This window comes from Muscardinus avellanarius (assembly GCF_963383645.1).
Source record: "Muscardinus avellanarius genome assembly, chromosome: 9".
Lineage (NCBI taxonomy): Eukaryota > Metazoa > Chordata > Mammalia > Rodentia > Gliridae > Muscardinus > Muscardinus avellanarius.
Window position 1 is genome coordinate 54,494,940 of NC_137795.1, and position 16,576 is coordinate 54,511,515.

The following is a 16,576-nucleotide window of genomic DNA, read 5'->3' on the forward strand; positions in this document are numbered from 1 at the left end:
TTAAAAGAAGTAAAAATACAACAAAAATATATATATTGTCCAAAACAAAATCGAGTTAATTCAGCTTGTCTTGTTATTTTTCTCCCATTAAGTTGGCATTTATGTTGACTGACACAGGAAGTGAAGGCAATTATCTGGGTTACACAAAGCAAACAAAATGAAAGTCATGTGACTATGTGAAGCACAACACAAAGCTTTTCCATATTTAAATGTGGACACAATGCAATATTGTCCTTTAAATTAATATCTTTTATTTGCTTTGAACAAAACGTTTAATAATTTCTCCCTACTTTGTTGATATGTTTATCCTAATTTATTCATCCTTATGTAAGATGGTTTCTAAAGGTTTAATATTTATCGAAGTTTTCTTCAAGCTATCTCCTAGCCCAGTTTCAAGCAGACATGTAAATTAGAAAGTTGATTATTAGCTAATATTATATATAACTAAAAACAAAAAAAAAACTTGTGCAAAATATTGTTGACCAAAGGGCACAAGACTATCAATGATTCAGATTATATTATACATTGCATTTTGTTCCCAACCTCAACCCTCACTAACTTGAGATAAACTGTTGGTCAAATTCAGTTCACTAAAGAATAAACATATTGGCTTATATCTAATGAAAATAAGGTATAAAACATAAGGTAGGCTATGATGGGCTTCTTGAACAACAAGCAGTTTTGTGTGGGACTGATAAAAGAGAATAAAGCAGTACCAGGATTAACAGTATCTATTTATGGTTAGCTGTTAAAATTTATAGTGAAATAATTTTATTTATAAACTTTAAGGTTAAATGAAAGGTGAAGTAGCTAAAATGAGGCATGTGTGCTGGGGATGTAGCTCGGTGGTAGACTGCTTGCCTCATTTGTGCAATGCCAAGAAAAATATTAAAAAACACAGACACAATTAAAACTACACATGGATTTCTTCTCTTTATACTTAACTCTAGAGTAATATGAAAATCAGAATCCATTTAATTTTATATACAAGCATGCTAGTGGTTCATTTACTCAACAACCATTTTTTTTTTTTTTTTTTTGGTGGTATTGGGGTCCCTGGAAGCCCTTCTACCTCCGGGCTACACTCCCAGACCTATTTTTACATTTTTATTTGGAAACAGGGTCTCCTAAGCCAGCACACGCGGCTGGCTTCGAACCTGCGTGATCCTCCTGTCTCTGCCTCCCAAGTGCGGGGATTGCAAGCGTGCGCCACCACACCCTGCTTCTTTTTTTCTTTTTTACAGTGCTGGGTGGGGATCAAACACAGGACTCCACACCTTAGGCAAGTGCTCTACCAAAGAGCCACATCCCCATCTTCATCAACGCTTCTTTAATCAACCGTATGGTAAAGCTTTCTGCTAAGTTCTGGGACACTAAGATGATAATTCATATCTCATCTGACCTATGGAAGTGATAGGCAAAAAGTAAATAATTTAAATCATCATAATAAAATGGTATAAAAAGGTGCACGCATTGTGAGCTGTTGAGAGAGATGTATTCCTGGTCTTCCCCTGGCTTTCTTCTCTGAGCAGCTGTCACCTGGACTCTTCCCCGTGCTCCCTGGTTAACTGGCTTTCAGTTGGACTTGCTCAGGCGTTGGCAAAGGAGGGAGAATGGGACAAAGGGAATATATTTCTGATGAGTATATTTTCTCCAAGCTTGTCCATCTCAGGATGTATTTCTGGTATTTGCTGTTCCGTATCTCCTGCTCCTAATGAGACAGACTTGTCCTGGTTTTAGCTCTCACTGTCCTCTGACCTGCAGGGACAACACCTCTCTTCTGTTCCCTCATCCTCCTTTCAGTTTCTCAGACCCCTCTATGAGTCTATAATCAGCTGCCAGCCATACATTCCTTCTATTTAATTTAGGTATTCTGTTCCCTAGGGATTTCTATTTCTCTAGTTGGGCCCAAATTCTTGGTTGAATGTAAACTCCAGGAAGCTAGCTGAGTTTCAATCCTAGGATGATTGGCCAGTCAATTTGGGACTAATTCACATACAGGAGAGTTGTTGACTTTATGTAGAGAAAAGGCAGGTAAAAGGATTGGTTGATTGAGGGTGGAACTTTGGGGAACATGGCAATAGAAGAGGAAGCCCAACTTTTGAATGGGTCTGAAGTCAAATTGAATAGAACCAGAAAAATGTGTTATCTATTTAAGCCTGTGAGGAACCTGAGGTCAGGTAAGGTTTCTGAAGCTAGAGAAATCATCAGATACATGGTAACAGAGCGGAATTGGATCTCAAGTCTATTCTTTCCCCTCTAGTGGCCTTACATTATCATGCCCATAATAGTTATTTTTATTAATATGACATTTGGGGCTTTTTTCCCTAGGTTGAATTGAACCCTGACCTTGAGAATTATTTATACTTGTTTCCTGTTATGTAAAGCCAATGTAAGCTATTATTTACCTCCTAGGTAATTATAAGAATTAAATGAGATAATATATGAAAATGTGTTTAGACTAATGTAAAATACTTAGAATAGCTAAAATTATTGAGGGATTAACATAATACATAAAAGATAACAGTTATCAGATTTTATCACAATACTTTTAAAAGATAATATAGTCATTGTGCAGCTGCTATTATTATGCCTTTGTGGAAGTTAATTATTTTGCATTTTTAAATAATTTACTATTTGTTTAATAAAGCCAAATTTAATTTTAAATTTTACTTTTACTTTAGAAGTCAGTACAGTAATTAATTTTTTTAAATAAAATGACTTCTATACCATTTGTTTCTTTTTAGCTTCATAGACTTAAGAATTTCTATGACTTAAATGTGGTTTTATGGAGGATGACTTTCTACTTGCATGATATTTCAAACAGAATATTTAAAAAATTTTTAGTATGCTATATTTTTTCCCTTAGAAAAATCTTCTGAATCTCTTCCTATCATTCTTCTCATTCTTCTTTCTCTTTTAAATTTTAGTATGACAAGGGACTGAAATTTTTAAAATATAAATGAAGAAGGTAGGAAATTATTAAATAGATATGAAGTCATTCTTATTTAATAGATGATGATAATTTACCACTTAGTGCATTTGCCCTTAGTATTTATGTATTTAATTCATGTTTAAAAATGAAGAATTTAGCTGGATGTGGTGGCACACATTTGCAATCCCTGTGCTTGGGAGGCTGAGACAGGAGGATCTCACAGGTTCGAAGCCAGCCTCGGCTACTTAGGGAGGCTCTCAGCAACTTAGTGAGACCCTGTTTCCAAATAAAATAGAAAATAGGTCTGGAAGAATAGCCCAGAGGTAGAAAGCCCCTGGGTTCCACCCCCAGCATGAACCCTCCCCAAAATTAAGAATTTATAAAGTAGTATATAGATTCCACCAAAATCCAATATTGTAATTTAAAACTTACCCTCAGTATCTGCTAGTCCGACTCCTACCCCTGGTGGCTTAACAGGATCTTGTCCATTCTGTCCCATCTTCCCTCTTTTTGAAAAAAAAAATGGAATGATGTATTTAGTTATGATTTCCTGAACTCAAATGTGAAGTTTATGTGTACAAAAACAATATGATATTACATATGCCAACCTGCCAATGAATTAGAGTGGTAAATATACACACAGTTAATTGCTCTTTATCATGTTATTTTTTTGTGGTGCTGAGGATTGAACCCATTGCTATTCTACCTCAGAGCTAAACTCCCAGCCCAAGAGTTTTTATTCTCTAATTTGAAACAGGATCTCACAGAGTTACAGAGGGCCTCACTAAGTAGCTGAGGCTGGCCTAAAACCCAAATCCTCCTGTCTCAGCCTCTCAAATGCTGGGATTATAAGCATGCACCACCATGCCCAGTTTATCATGTTAATTTTAAAATGAGAACCTCATTACTATTATTATTCAGTCCAAACCTACTATCTTGCAATTTGGTAAGTTTTACTTGTAGGTTTATTGGTCAAAAATCAAACCATCATAAATTATCAAATTCATTGCTTAATTTTTCATCTAAAATTTTTAAACTAATACATAAAAACATAAAATTGTTTATATTAATAGAGTGCCATGGAACACTTTGATATATGTATATATTGGGCAGTGTTCAAACCAAGTCAAACATATCCATCTCCTCAAACATTATTATTACTTTTCCTTTTTTTTTTTTTTTTTGGTAGTAGAGATTGAACCAGGAGGCATTCTACCTTTAAGCCTCTTCCCCAGCTCTTTTAATTTTTTATTTTGAAACAGTTTGCTAAAGATCTTGCTCAGTTGCTAAGGTTGACATTGAACCCATGTTAGTCCTGGGATGCTTTGTAATAATGAGTGTTGTGTGTGTGTGTGTGTGTGTGTGTGTGTGTGTGTGTGTGTGTGTGTGTGTGTGTGTGGTACTGGGGATGGAACCCTTCTACCTCCGGGCTATACTCTCAGACCTAATTTATATTTTATTTGGAAACAGGGTCTCTTAAGCCAGAGAAGCTGGTTTCAAACCTGCGCTATCTTCCTGTCTCCGCTTCCCAAGCTTGGGGATTAAAAGCGTGTGCCGCCACATCCAGCTAATTATGAGTTTTTACAGATTCTTTAGTGAGATGGAAATACTAAATTATGTGACATGTAAGAATAATATTGTAACCTAAATCAGGATAAAAAAAAGACATAAAAATGCTAACAGGAATAGTAAAAAAAAAAGTTTAATGTCATTAAAAATCAGGGAAATGCAAGTAAAACCCATAATGAGATAATATGTCACTCCAGGAAGAATGGCTTGACAGGTGCTGGCAAGGAATGGAGTGTCGGTGGGGATGTAGCCACTACCATTAGCCACTAGGGAAGACAGTATGGAGGTTCCTCAAGTATTAAAACTAAAATAGCCATATGATTTGGTAGCCCCACTATTGGGTAAAATCCAAAGGAAATTATTGCAGCACTGATCACAATATCCAAGAAAAAACAATGTTGAATTCAATGTCTATCAGCTAATGAATATAAAGGAAATGTAAGATGTACACAATGGAATACTCAGTCATAAGAAGGATGAAATTTTGTCATTTTCAGTACTAAGAATAGAACTAAAAAAACTTTATGGTGAGTAAAAAAAGCCAGGCATAGAAAGAGAAGCATTGCATGAATTCACTCTCATGTGAAATCTAAAAAAGTTGATCTTTTAGACTTTGAGAATAAAAGGCTGTGTGAACCAAGGCCTGGGAAAGTAAGTGGAAGGTTGGTCAATGTGGACTAAGTTCTAATGTGCTACTGAACAGTAGGGAGGTGATAGAGAATGATGAAGTACTATACATTTCAAAACACCTTAAAAATAAATGAAAAATGTTTGAGGATATATATATATATATATATACTTAACCTGGATTTTAACATTACACAGAGTATATATGTCTTGAATCACATAGTTCCACAAAAATATATACAATTTTTACGTGTCAAAATTTAAAAACTGTACATTTAACTAGAAAAACATTATGAGCCAGTTGTGGTGGAGCACACTTATAAACCCAGTACTTGGGAGGCTGAGACAGGAGGATTGTGGGTTGGTGGCAGCCTCAACTACTTGGTGAGGTCCTCTGCAACTTAGTGAGACTATGTTTCAAAATAAAGAATGAAACAATTGGGCTGGGGAATAGCATAGAGATAGAATGCCTCAGGGTTCAATCCCTAGTACCACAAAAAAATACACGCACGCACACGCACACACACACACACACACACACACACACACACAAACACATACATATACAACAAATCCTCCTCACCATTATGATAAGAGAAATTTTTAAATTTTTAGTTAGTGATTATTTTTAGTTTCTTCTTTATTTTCAGCTGTGCTGAACAAACTAACTTTTAAAGTTGGTATGTTTGGTCTGTCTTCTTGCATTATTGTTGTCTGGTTATTAGGCAGTCAAGTAGTAAATGTATATAAAGGGCTTAACATAGTGCCTGAGAAATTATAAGCATTCAATAAACAGACTGTATTAGTAAGAAGGTATACATATAGTAGCTTTAGAATACAGCCAAAGTAAAATAAAAAAGAATAAATACAGGCAAAATCTCTCACTCACTTTCATCTTCAACCTCAAAATTTTAGGAAAGCAAATTAGGGGAGAAATTCATTGTTTAAAAAGTGAGTTTAGTGTGCTAGTAATGTAGCAGTCAAAAGACTGCAGGTCTCTTTTAATGCCTCTACCAGAAGAAAGGCCCCATGACATACAAAGAATTTTGGAATTGACTGTTGCATACACTTAGACAAGACATTCCAAAAAGATGAAACAAAAACTCTCAAAAAACATGGTTAAAAAAAAAGAATGTCTTGCTATCATCTTATAAGTCTAACAGCAGGATTTACTAACAATTAATTCTGATTTTTTGCAAAAAGTATTTGGCTCCCTGAACCTGCTAAAACAGGTAACTTTACTTATTAAGAATCCTTGTTCGGCATGGTGTCCCACACTTGTAATCCCAGCATTTGGGAGGCTGAGATGGGAGGATCGTGGTTCGAGGACAGCCTCAGCTACTACTTAGCGAGGCCCTTTGCAAAATAAAGAATAAAATAAAGAATAAAAGGCTGGGCATGGTGGTGCACAGTTGTAATCCCAGTGCTTGGGAGGCTGAGACAGGGGAATCACACAGGTTCAAAGCCAGTGTCAGCTACTTAGTGAGGCTCTCAGCAACTTAGTGAGACCCTGTTTCCAAATAAAGTATAAAATAGGTCTGGGAGTATAGCCCGGAGGCAGAAAAAGCCCCTTGGTTCCACCCCCAGTACCACACACACACACATACACACACACACACACACACACACACACACACACAAACAACCCACAAACCCAAAAATAAAGTATAAAAAATAGGGCTGGGGGTATAGCTCAGAGGTAGAATGCCCCTGGGTTCTATCCCCAGTACCACAAAAAAAGAAAAAAAGAATCCAATTATATCTTCCTTGAAAACCATTTTAAAGTTCCTCTTATTATTATACTTTAGTGAAGATGTTGACATGTTTCTGTACATAATAAAAGAGGGACAGATGTAAATTTAGAAATTATTTTGTCTTGGTAACCATTTCATTGTTCCATTATGACAATTCAAAGTCAAAGATTTAAGCATCAGTTTATAAGAAGTAGTGATGTGAGGGCCAAGTGCATGTAAATTATATAATTTAAAAAGTGTGTGTGTGTGTGTGTGTGTGTGTGTGTGTGTGTGTGTGTGTGTTTGGGGTCTGTGTCTGAATATATACTCTTGTTTGATCAATTCACAAGGCTACTATTTGTGTAATTGCTTCAAAGAGATTCAAGTTGTTATGTTTAAAAAATGAACTCTGACCTCTTTGTTATTATTAGAGAAGAAAAGAGCTTGAAAACCTATCAGCAAGTTTCACATTAGCAGTGTACTATGCTGATGGAAAGAGCTGAAACATATCCTGTTACGGAGACAAACTGAGTTGAAAGTAAGAATCTAGTAGGGTAGAGTACTGAAAATGACTATCCTTATATTCTATCAAATTTTTAAAAAAGATTTATTATCATTTTAGTAATTCTAATTACATAATTATTGAAAATTTTTATATTTTCTTTACTCTGAGAGATTTTACATTTTAATGATAGTACCTGGATGTAGTCTTTGCTTTTAATAAAAATGGAATTTAACATTAGATATTTAGTCAAAATGGACTTAGTAACTCCATTTTGAAGACTATACAAAAAGCTTACAGAACAAAGAGATTAAGTATAAACAAAATGTAACAGGGGTCCTGTGAAGAATAAGATGTTTTCTGAATTCTTAATAATCTTCAACTCAGAACTTTCTCACTATATATTTTGTAATTTACATACTTTCATCAAAACCAAACATGTATTGAATATTTAAACTAGCCCAAGTGTTAGACACAATGGGGCATATAAAAGAACTAACAAGTAACATTTCTTATATATCATGTAATGCTTTGAAAAACTGAATTTTGTTTCTGCTCATACAGCAAAACAATAGTCTCCTGGAAAGTTTTGAGAGGTTTTGGTTCATAAGAGAAATAAGAAATGGAAGAGGGGGCACCCAAATTGTATGTGTTGTATATGTAAAAAAAAAATACATAGTTTCACCTTAGACATTCAGATATTGAAGAAATAGTATAGTTTTCTTTCTAAAAGTTGTAATTTTATATATTTCAAGCTGGGTGTGGTGGCGCATGCTTGTAATCCCAGTACTTGGGAGGCTGAAACAGGAGGATCGCGCAGGTTCAAAGCCAGCCTCAGCTACTTAGTGAGGCTCTCAGCAACTTAGTGAGACCCTGTTTCCAAAAAAAGTATAAAATAGGTCTGGGAGTGTAGCTTGGAGGTAGAAAAGCCTCTGGGTTCCATTCCCAGTACCACAAAAAGTTAAATATTTCAAAAGGTACAAATAAATTTGAAGAATATCAAATTATGTTACAAAGTATATGACATTCACAGCTTATAGAAAAATGTAATGAAATTGCTAAATTTGTTTCAGTCTATCAAATTGAATCATCAGAAGCAAAGGACTAATGAGATCAGATTCCTTTTAGGAGTAACTTTCAGTAATATAAATAATTATATGAAATCCATAACCCAAGTCTCAAAAACACCCACAAAAAAATCCTCACATGGACAGGTGATACAATAATAATTTAAGTTGAAAAATATAACTTTAATACTACAAAATAAATACTATTCACTATTTAAAAAATCCATTTTCCCTATTATTTTACTTTGGTAAACAGAACCATTATTTAACTATTAGTACTATTCTGGGGATTGAAAGAAAATGCTTATAAAAACTTTAATATTAAAAAAAACTATAGTCAATGAAGAACCATCACTCAACACTAAAGAAAATGAAAAAGACCCCTTTATAAACACCTCTGACCAGGGTTGGCAAACTTGGCAAAGGGCCTGATAGTAAACATTTTAGGTGGCCTCAGTTGTGCCTCCTCAGTTCTGCCTGGACAGAAACAAAGCAGCATCAGAGAACACATAAACCGATGGGTGGGTCCGAGGCTCTGAGGATCTGTGGGGCTGTGTTCCAGCACAACCTAGTTCATGTTCAAAGTTGAAAATTCAATTTGTATAATTCTCAAACATCACAAAAAGCCAGCAGTCTCCCTCCCTCCCTCCCTCCCTCCCTCCCTCCCTCCCTCCCTCCCTCCCTCCCTTCCTTCCTTCCTTCCTCTCTCCCTCTCTTTCTTCCCCCTCTCTTTCCTTTTCTTTCTTTTAAAATTTAAACATCATTTTAGTCACTGGCATTATAAAACTAGGTGGCAGGCTGTGTTTGCCTTGGTCTAGATTCTGGAATCAATATGGCCCAGTGGTTTTCAGAACCCACAAACCAGTTAAGAGGGTGGAGAAAGAAAGGCTTAGAAGTTTCAGTTTTGATTTTGGAACAGACATAATTTGCATATTTATACTGAATGCTACTAAATTTTGCCACCAATATGACTAAACTATTTTAACACATTTTAAATACAATCTGCCTTAGTTTTGCATTTGACTCAAAAATGATTTTCTCAAGTCTTAACATAATATGAATGAGCTTTATTATAGGAGTAAATCCTGAAGGGCCTACATATTGCTTGATATGTGTTCTAGAATATATGAATACAATTCAAAATGTTTAATTTTAATTATAGAGAGATTTATAGTTGGAAAGCCTACATGACGGACCCAATGTGTCATCTCTTTAAAAGATTATTACAGGTTCTTTGAATACACTTAAATATCTCCTGATTCAAAGTAAATTAATCTATGTTTATGCCAAATGCCAAAAATGTTTATGTGTGATCATTATGTAATTAAAACTGAAGTTCAGTCTGGCATGGCTAAGTTATTATTTAAGCAGCTTTTATTTTAAATACAGACTGTACTGATTAAGTAATGTTGGCAGTGCCTAACATACATCCTTAGAATTGAAAGAATAAATCCAAACTCTTCTGAATAATCTCTTTTTATGTAGACACAAACAGTTTAAATGTCTCAGAGGCATTGAATGATTCAGGATAGAGACAGTGTCCCCATTTTTGTCCGTTAAATGTTAAGACTGTCTTACTCATGATGCTGTTAACTTGGTAGTAAAATAAAGAACCACTTACATCCTTGGTATAGGATAGAGATTAGTCTCCCTCTCCCCTGCAGTGCTGCTGCTTCCTTCACTGTCCACGCTATACCCACTGCCAAAGCTGCTGCCCGAGGAGCCGGTGGACACGGAGCTTTCTGCAGGCCGGTGATTGGTAGGCTTTGCTGCATGATGTGGGAAGAGTCAACACCACAGTCAATAAGTGAAGCTCACCTTAATCTCCAAAGGCATAATTATATGTTTCTTAATCTACGTGTATAAAGAAACAGCCGTGGAAAGAATTCTATGCCTCTCGACCTGCCTTTCATTTTTTTTTTCTAAATCACTAATGAGCAGGGGCAACATTAAATTACTTCACTTATTTATTGGACATTGAAGTTATGTTTAAGAAAAAAAATTTAACTGTTTTTAGTCTGAGTTAAATAGCATGCAACAATTTTATTGACATTATTTGTGTGGTTTGTACAGTAAGTATTGCAATAGTGATATGGCAAACAAATAAATTTTGTAATTTCCTTGAGAAAATAACTTAGGGAAATATTTTGCAGCTAGAATTAGCAGAATAAATTATGTTTAACTTTTTTCCATATTAATGAACAATAATTTGCTTTTCTCCATAGAAACGAAGATACAAATGCTTTGTTTGTATGTGGCTTTACTGTCTACAAGAGGTTTTTTTTAAAAATTTAAAGATATCTATTGGGACTTGTTTAAAAATTCTGTAAGTTTGACATTTGGATATGTGAATTCACGTTCTCATATATATATATTTATGCTACACATTATATAGTAGGGGTATAAAACTAATATATGCTTAGCAGAGTTTTCGATTTAAAGGAGATTTGGAAAAGTTTTTTTTTTTTCATGCAAAAAGAAGGATGAGAAGACCAGTTTCTTTTCATATTTCATGGGGGATAAGTTATCCTAAAAAGTTTCGAAATTATTGATACTTGTCTTCTGCCAGAGAGTGTGATCTTTGGTCATCTGATTTTGAAAACCACCCTACTCTATAGTAACTCAAAATCTGATAATTTTCTTTTGAAAACAGTGGAATCAGTGGTGCCTTGTAAGAGAGATCATGAGGAGAGAGATAGAGCAGGAGCCCCAGGATTCACTCTTACTCCCCTGGAGATATTACTTGCCAGAGCCTCACCTCTTTTTCAGGGTCTTACTGCCAGTGGCTGATCCCTTGAGTACTTGGGCTTTCCTAATTCTTGACAGTAAACTTATCTCAATTTTCTTCTAAATCTAGATATACTCAAGAGGCTCTGTCCTCCATAAATACTTCCCTGTTTCATCAGAAGTTTTAGCTAGCTCAGTGGGTCTGAAGAATTGGCAATCATTTTGTGATCTTAATATATCTACATACTTCTTAAGGAAATGAATAAAATTTAAAAAGATTTGTAATCTGGAGGAATTTTAAGTACCATAAACAAATATGAATACTGCATGGAAAACCATTTGAGGACAGGATATTTACCATTACAGTAACTAGAATAAGGTAAGATTTAGCTTTTGACCCACACCATCTATTCTTCCATTTCAGTGATATCAGATTTTCTAAAGGCACCAGGAATTTTCATATCTACTCGAGTGATAGTAAGATTCCTTTACCAGAATAGGGAAGTAAGGAATAAGTTTTTAATAATAAACTCAATTGCATATTAAGTGTTTATAAATTGAGAACAACCATTTAGAAAAAAATATCTAAATACCTGGTCACCAATAGATTACTAGTTGCCCATAGGACTAGATTTGCATAAAAAGATTGGTTATAACATTTATTTAATATTTTCTTCAGTTTATGGAGAAGAAATCCTATAGTATATTTAATGCTAAAGAAAAGACATTTTAAAAGGGTAATTTTAAGAATGTAAAGGCAATATGACTTGGATGTTAAGAGCCTGAATGTGTGAAAGTAAAGTAGATAATCAACCACATAATGAATCAGTCAGTCCTTTTTAAACAAGGGAAAGTGGTCATTGCTTTTTGTCTAGCATCATATAATCCAACCAACTAGATTATATAGTATAATATTGAGTAGAAAACATTAATTTCATAATGAAAAAACTCTTAATAGACTAGATTCAAAGACAAACCTTAATTAATAGATGTTAATTTTTAACCAATTTATTTTACTAAATTAAAACAAGTTTCCTTCTAGAGAAACCTCAGAAAAAAAGATACCTACATTATAGAAATACAATTTTATTAATTATAGTTCAGAACAGTCATTTCTTTTGTCAACTTCAATTTTACCTTATGTAATTTTGAGTTCTCTTGTTCTTCAGGGGAATTTGAGAAATAGATACAGAATACAAAGCAGCAAAGTAAGAGTAGATTAGGGCCCAAAATAAATATAAGGAAAGATAGATTTTTTTTTCATGTTTCCTGTTTTCTTGAGAAGAAATCTTGTTTGGAAAGCTTGCTGAAGTGCTGCCACTATTTTAAATGCAAACAAATAATATTTTTAAAAGAAATATAAAATTAAGGAAAATAAAATCCAGGGAGCATATACTATAGTGGCACAAGTCTAAATCTAGCCAACATCTCTGCCAAAAAAATTATATCTCAGGTTGAATCTAGAGAAATTTGTGGGAAGTCAGGAGACTGATTAAAATAAATCTAGATGTTTTAAATTATCTTAATAAACATCTGGAGTTTGACTTTAAGTTTTGTTCTTAACCTGGTAGAGCTATATAAGGTCACATTTAGTTAATGAAAATTAAAACACACAGTAAATTTTCTCTCTTTACTGGTCTGTACCTACATAGCATAAAATACTATAAGAACATATAAAAATGCAGAGGATTTGATGAACTTGTGCTAAAATCAAATTATCTTGATAGTTCTTTTCCAGACAATTATAGCAACATACATATTTTCTAATTTTTTCTTGACACAGAACTCAAATAAACAAGCATCAATTGTATTAAATTGAACTAAATTTAAATTAATACAAACTTTTTAATGAATAAAATGCTTTTAGGACTTATTCAGATTGCTACTTATGTAATTTCAAGACATCTAAAGACTTGAGCCAAGTTCTTTAGTTTGACTCTTGTGATTCTGTATTACTCTGCCCCTTTTGAAATTTATTTCCCATGAATCTTCTTTGTGCGTTTTACATGAAGCCCACTCATACCAATCCTTCTGGTTCTTTTGGTTTGGTTATGCTCTTTCTAGCTTTGTTATACCTTCCCTAGCCTGTCTACATTTGCACCTAAATTAAACTTATCTCTAATAATCTAGTTCACATATCCTCTGAGTCATGTATTTTCTTTTTCTTCCTAATTGGAATGATCTCTCCTAAATCTGGACTCCTCATTGCACATTATCTGTATCTTTTATGGACACTACCATTTTCTATTTTGGTTATAGTTTTGTAATTGGAAGCAGAGCCTCTATTTGCTCCTTTGTAACCTCCTTAAAGGCTTGTTCTGCAACCATGATAAAGCATTACTTAATGAATAAATAAATAAACAATACATTAATATTGTTCTACTTAAACCAAACCACTAAAATACACAAATAATTTGGTAGAGAGAATTTTACTTTCTATTTAATTGTGGGTTTTAAGCAAATCATATATATGTCTCATCAAAAAGTTCACTTAATATGAAAAGCATTTTGTTTTTTTTTCCCCTCAGTATTCTTTTCCAGGGAAATATTATGGAATCAAATATTTTGTATTTTTTAAAATTTGAACTGGCAACATTTTTTTTTTTCAGTAATAGGGATGGAACCCAGGGGCATTCTATCGCCGAGCTATACCCCCAATCCTATTTTTTTATGCTTTATTTTGAAACAGGGTCTCACTGAGTTGCAAAGAGCCTCACTAAGTAGCTGAGGGATCCTCCTGTCTCAGCCTTCCAAATGCTGGGATTATAAGCGTGCACCACCATGCCCGGTTGAACTGGCAACTTTAATCTGACATGCCATGTAGAAAAATATTATCGAGTGCAGACTACTACTTTTTAAAAAATTCCATTCACCTCAAAACCTGGTTTGATTGAAGAAAACATTTATTGATAATGTTCTAAAACACTAGAAAGTATAGGTTTATGAATTACTAAAAGGTTCACATCAGACCATGACTATAATATACAATACTTGAATTAGAATCGCAAAAGAAATTACTCTGTATAGTCATGTAGTGTGGGAGCCGTCACTACTAGAAATGCTAGAATTTGTGTTCACCTCCCATCTTGGTATACAGACAATTGGAGAGCTCCAAGTTATATTTAATTATAACTTTGTCTTTCTATGTTCCTAAAGTAAATGACACCTTGAAGCATTAAAACTAAATATTATCTTCCATAATTTTATGATTTAAAAATTAACCCCCAAATATGCTACCTTGGTTTTATTCTTCCACTTTTTTGGCATTTGAGAATCTTTTATACATGAATCTATTATAATCTGTATATTGTATATAAAAAGTTATTATTTCTTAGTAGACTTGAAGCTTCTAAACCTAATAAAATACGTTTTTGAGTCATTTTTATAAGCTACATGTTGTGTGTGTCTTTTTGTAGTTCTAATTGTGCTATCAAGTACCAACTACAGGAAAGAGTGGATGATATGCCTATACTCACTACTGGAGAGAGGATCTCCATGCCCTAGAAGAATAAATCTTAGAATGTTGATCATTTTTGAGACTCAATTATTGAGGGGGTATTCCAAGTAAACAGAATTTATCTTCTATGAGGCAATTCCATCTGCTTTACATTATTCATTAACCTCTTTGCTTTCTTTGGCTGTAAGATGATTAGACATCATTCTCTTTTATTACTCCACTTTGGTTAACCTTAATTAAATCTAGTACTGTCTCTTGACTGCCCATCTGTTATTTTTTTCCTCCTCTATTGTACTGGAGTATGCAGACCCATCACTGTACCTACCACACGATGGCAGCACTGTGCTTGCAGTCCAGCGATTTTTTATTTAATTTATTTTTTTTATTTTTTGGTGGAACTGGGGATGGAACCCAGGGACTTTCTACCTCTGGGCTATATTCCCAGAACAGTTTTATATTTTATTTGGAAACAAGGTCTCACTGAGTTGCTGAGAGCCTCACCAAATAGCTGAGGCTGGCTTCGAACCTGTTAGATCCTCCTGTCTCAGCCTCCCAAGCGCTGGGATTACAAGCATGAGCCACCACGCCCGGCTTTAAATTGTGGAATCATAGAAATTAGAAGCTAGTAGGGACTGTAAAGATATCCTGCTCCAGAACTATTGTTTTGCCTTTAGAAATTAATCCTTGTAATAATTAAATGGATTTTTCAGGTCACACGCCTGAGAGAAAATAAATTTTAAAAGTGTTAATCCACTTTTATCACATTAAGTAGTCTCAAAAAGGTGAGATTTCTGACAATCTCAAAATTCAGTGCTTGGAATGTATTTAGCTGTGGTGCCTGTGATGTTCTATCACTGGTCCTAAAATTGTGGTCCAGCAATGTTACTTACACATACTTCTGGAATAATTTATTATATAGGTAGCTTTCATTTTTAATTAATTAGTTAATTAATTCATTTTTTTTGCGGGTCTGGGGATTGGAACCAAGAACATTCGACCTCCGAGCTACAACCCCTACCCTATTTTTTATTCTTTATTTTGAAACAGGGTCTCATTAAGTTGCAGATGGCCTCAATGAGTACCTGAGGCTGTCCGCAAACTGATCCTCTGGTCTCAGCCTCCCAAATGCTAGGATTACAAGCGTGTGCCATCATGCCTGATTTTTATAGGTGGCTTTTAATTTCTTAAATTACCTGGTTGGTCCATAAAGTGTTAGACATTACCTTTATTGACACAGTCTACAGAACTTTAGGAATAACTACTTGAAATTTAAAAATATAATATTTTTGTTTAGTCCAATAGTTTTATGAATTGAAGTAACTACCTAGTTATTTTAGAAATCATGTATTTAGGCATTTTTTTTCTTTAGCTAGCTTTATCTTTGACTCCCTAGCATTTACTTTAGGGGACATTTCTACTTTTGCTCCTTCCTTCCTTCCTTCCTTCCTTCCTTCCTTCCTTCCTTCCTTCTTTCCTTCCTCCCAGAGTCTGTCTCTTGTCTTTCTCCCATCTATCTGTTTTTTATTTTTTGTATTATACAATTATACAGAAAGTATAATACAGAAAGGATTCTTATACAGAAAGAATTTTGAATTTTTATCTCATTTTTGAAATTTCATTTGAATATGGACCTGAAATGGTTAGGTTTTAAGTTGCAATGTGACCAACATTAGTAATATATTTTTCCTAAAATTTTGTCTAATTGCATTTTCCTATTACATTCAGGGTTAATAATTTAAGCAGTTCTTTAAAACTTTATTATTTTTATAAATGTATTTTAGTTTGTGCACTAATCTTAAAATATTTAAAGGAAATAGGACACTAGAAAAATGGCATAGATAGCTTCAATAGCTATTTATAGGAGTGTTCACATACCTTCACATTACAAGTTTTCACAAAGTATTAGAGTTCTGACATCTATATAAATCATTTGTAAGTTCTTAGGAGGGGTAGTTGAAG

General features: G+C 34.1%; 1 protein-coding gene across 2 annotated transcripts in view; it reads right to left on the reverse strand.

The window, feature by feature from the left end:
• PCLO (piccolo presynaptic cytomatrix protein) overlaps positions 1 to 16,576 on the reverse strand; it is a gene marked incomplete at both ends in the record, with an annotated part of 389,946 nt that overhangs the window by 36,164 nt on the left and 337,206 nt on the right. For both annotated transcript variants that reach the window (XM_080701058.1, XM_080701057.1), the window contains 2 exons: positions 3,368 to 3,441; positions 10,055 to 10,202. In XM_080701058.1, coding sequence (XP_080557184.1) covers positions 3,368 to 3,441; positions 10,055 to 10,202 — 222 coding nt within the window. The remainder of the gene's footprint in view (positions 1 to 3,367; positions 3,442 to 10,054; positions 10,203 to 16,576) is intronic.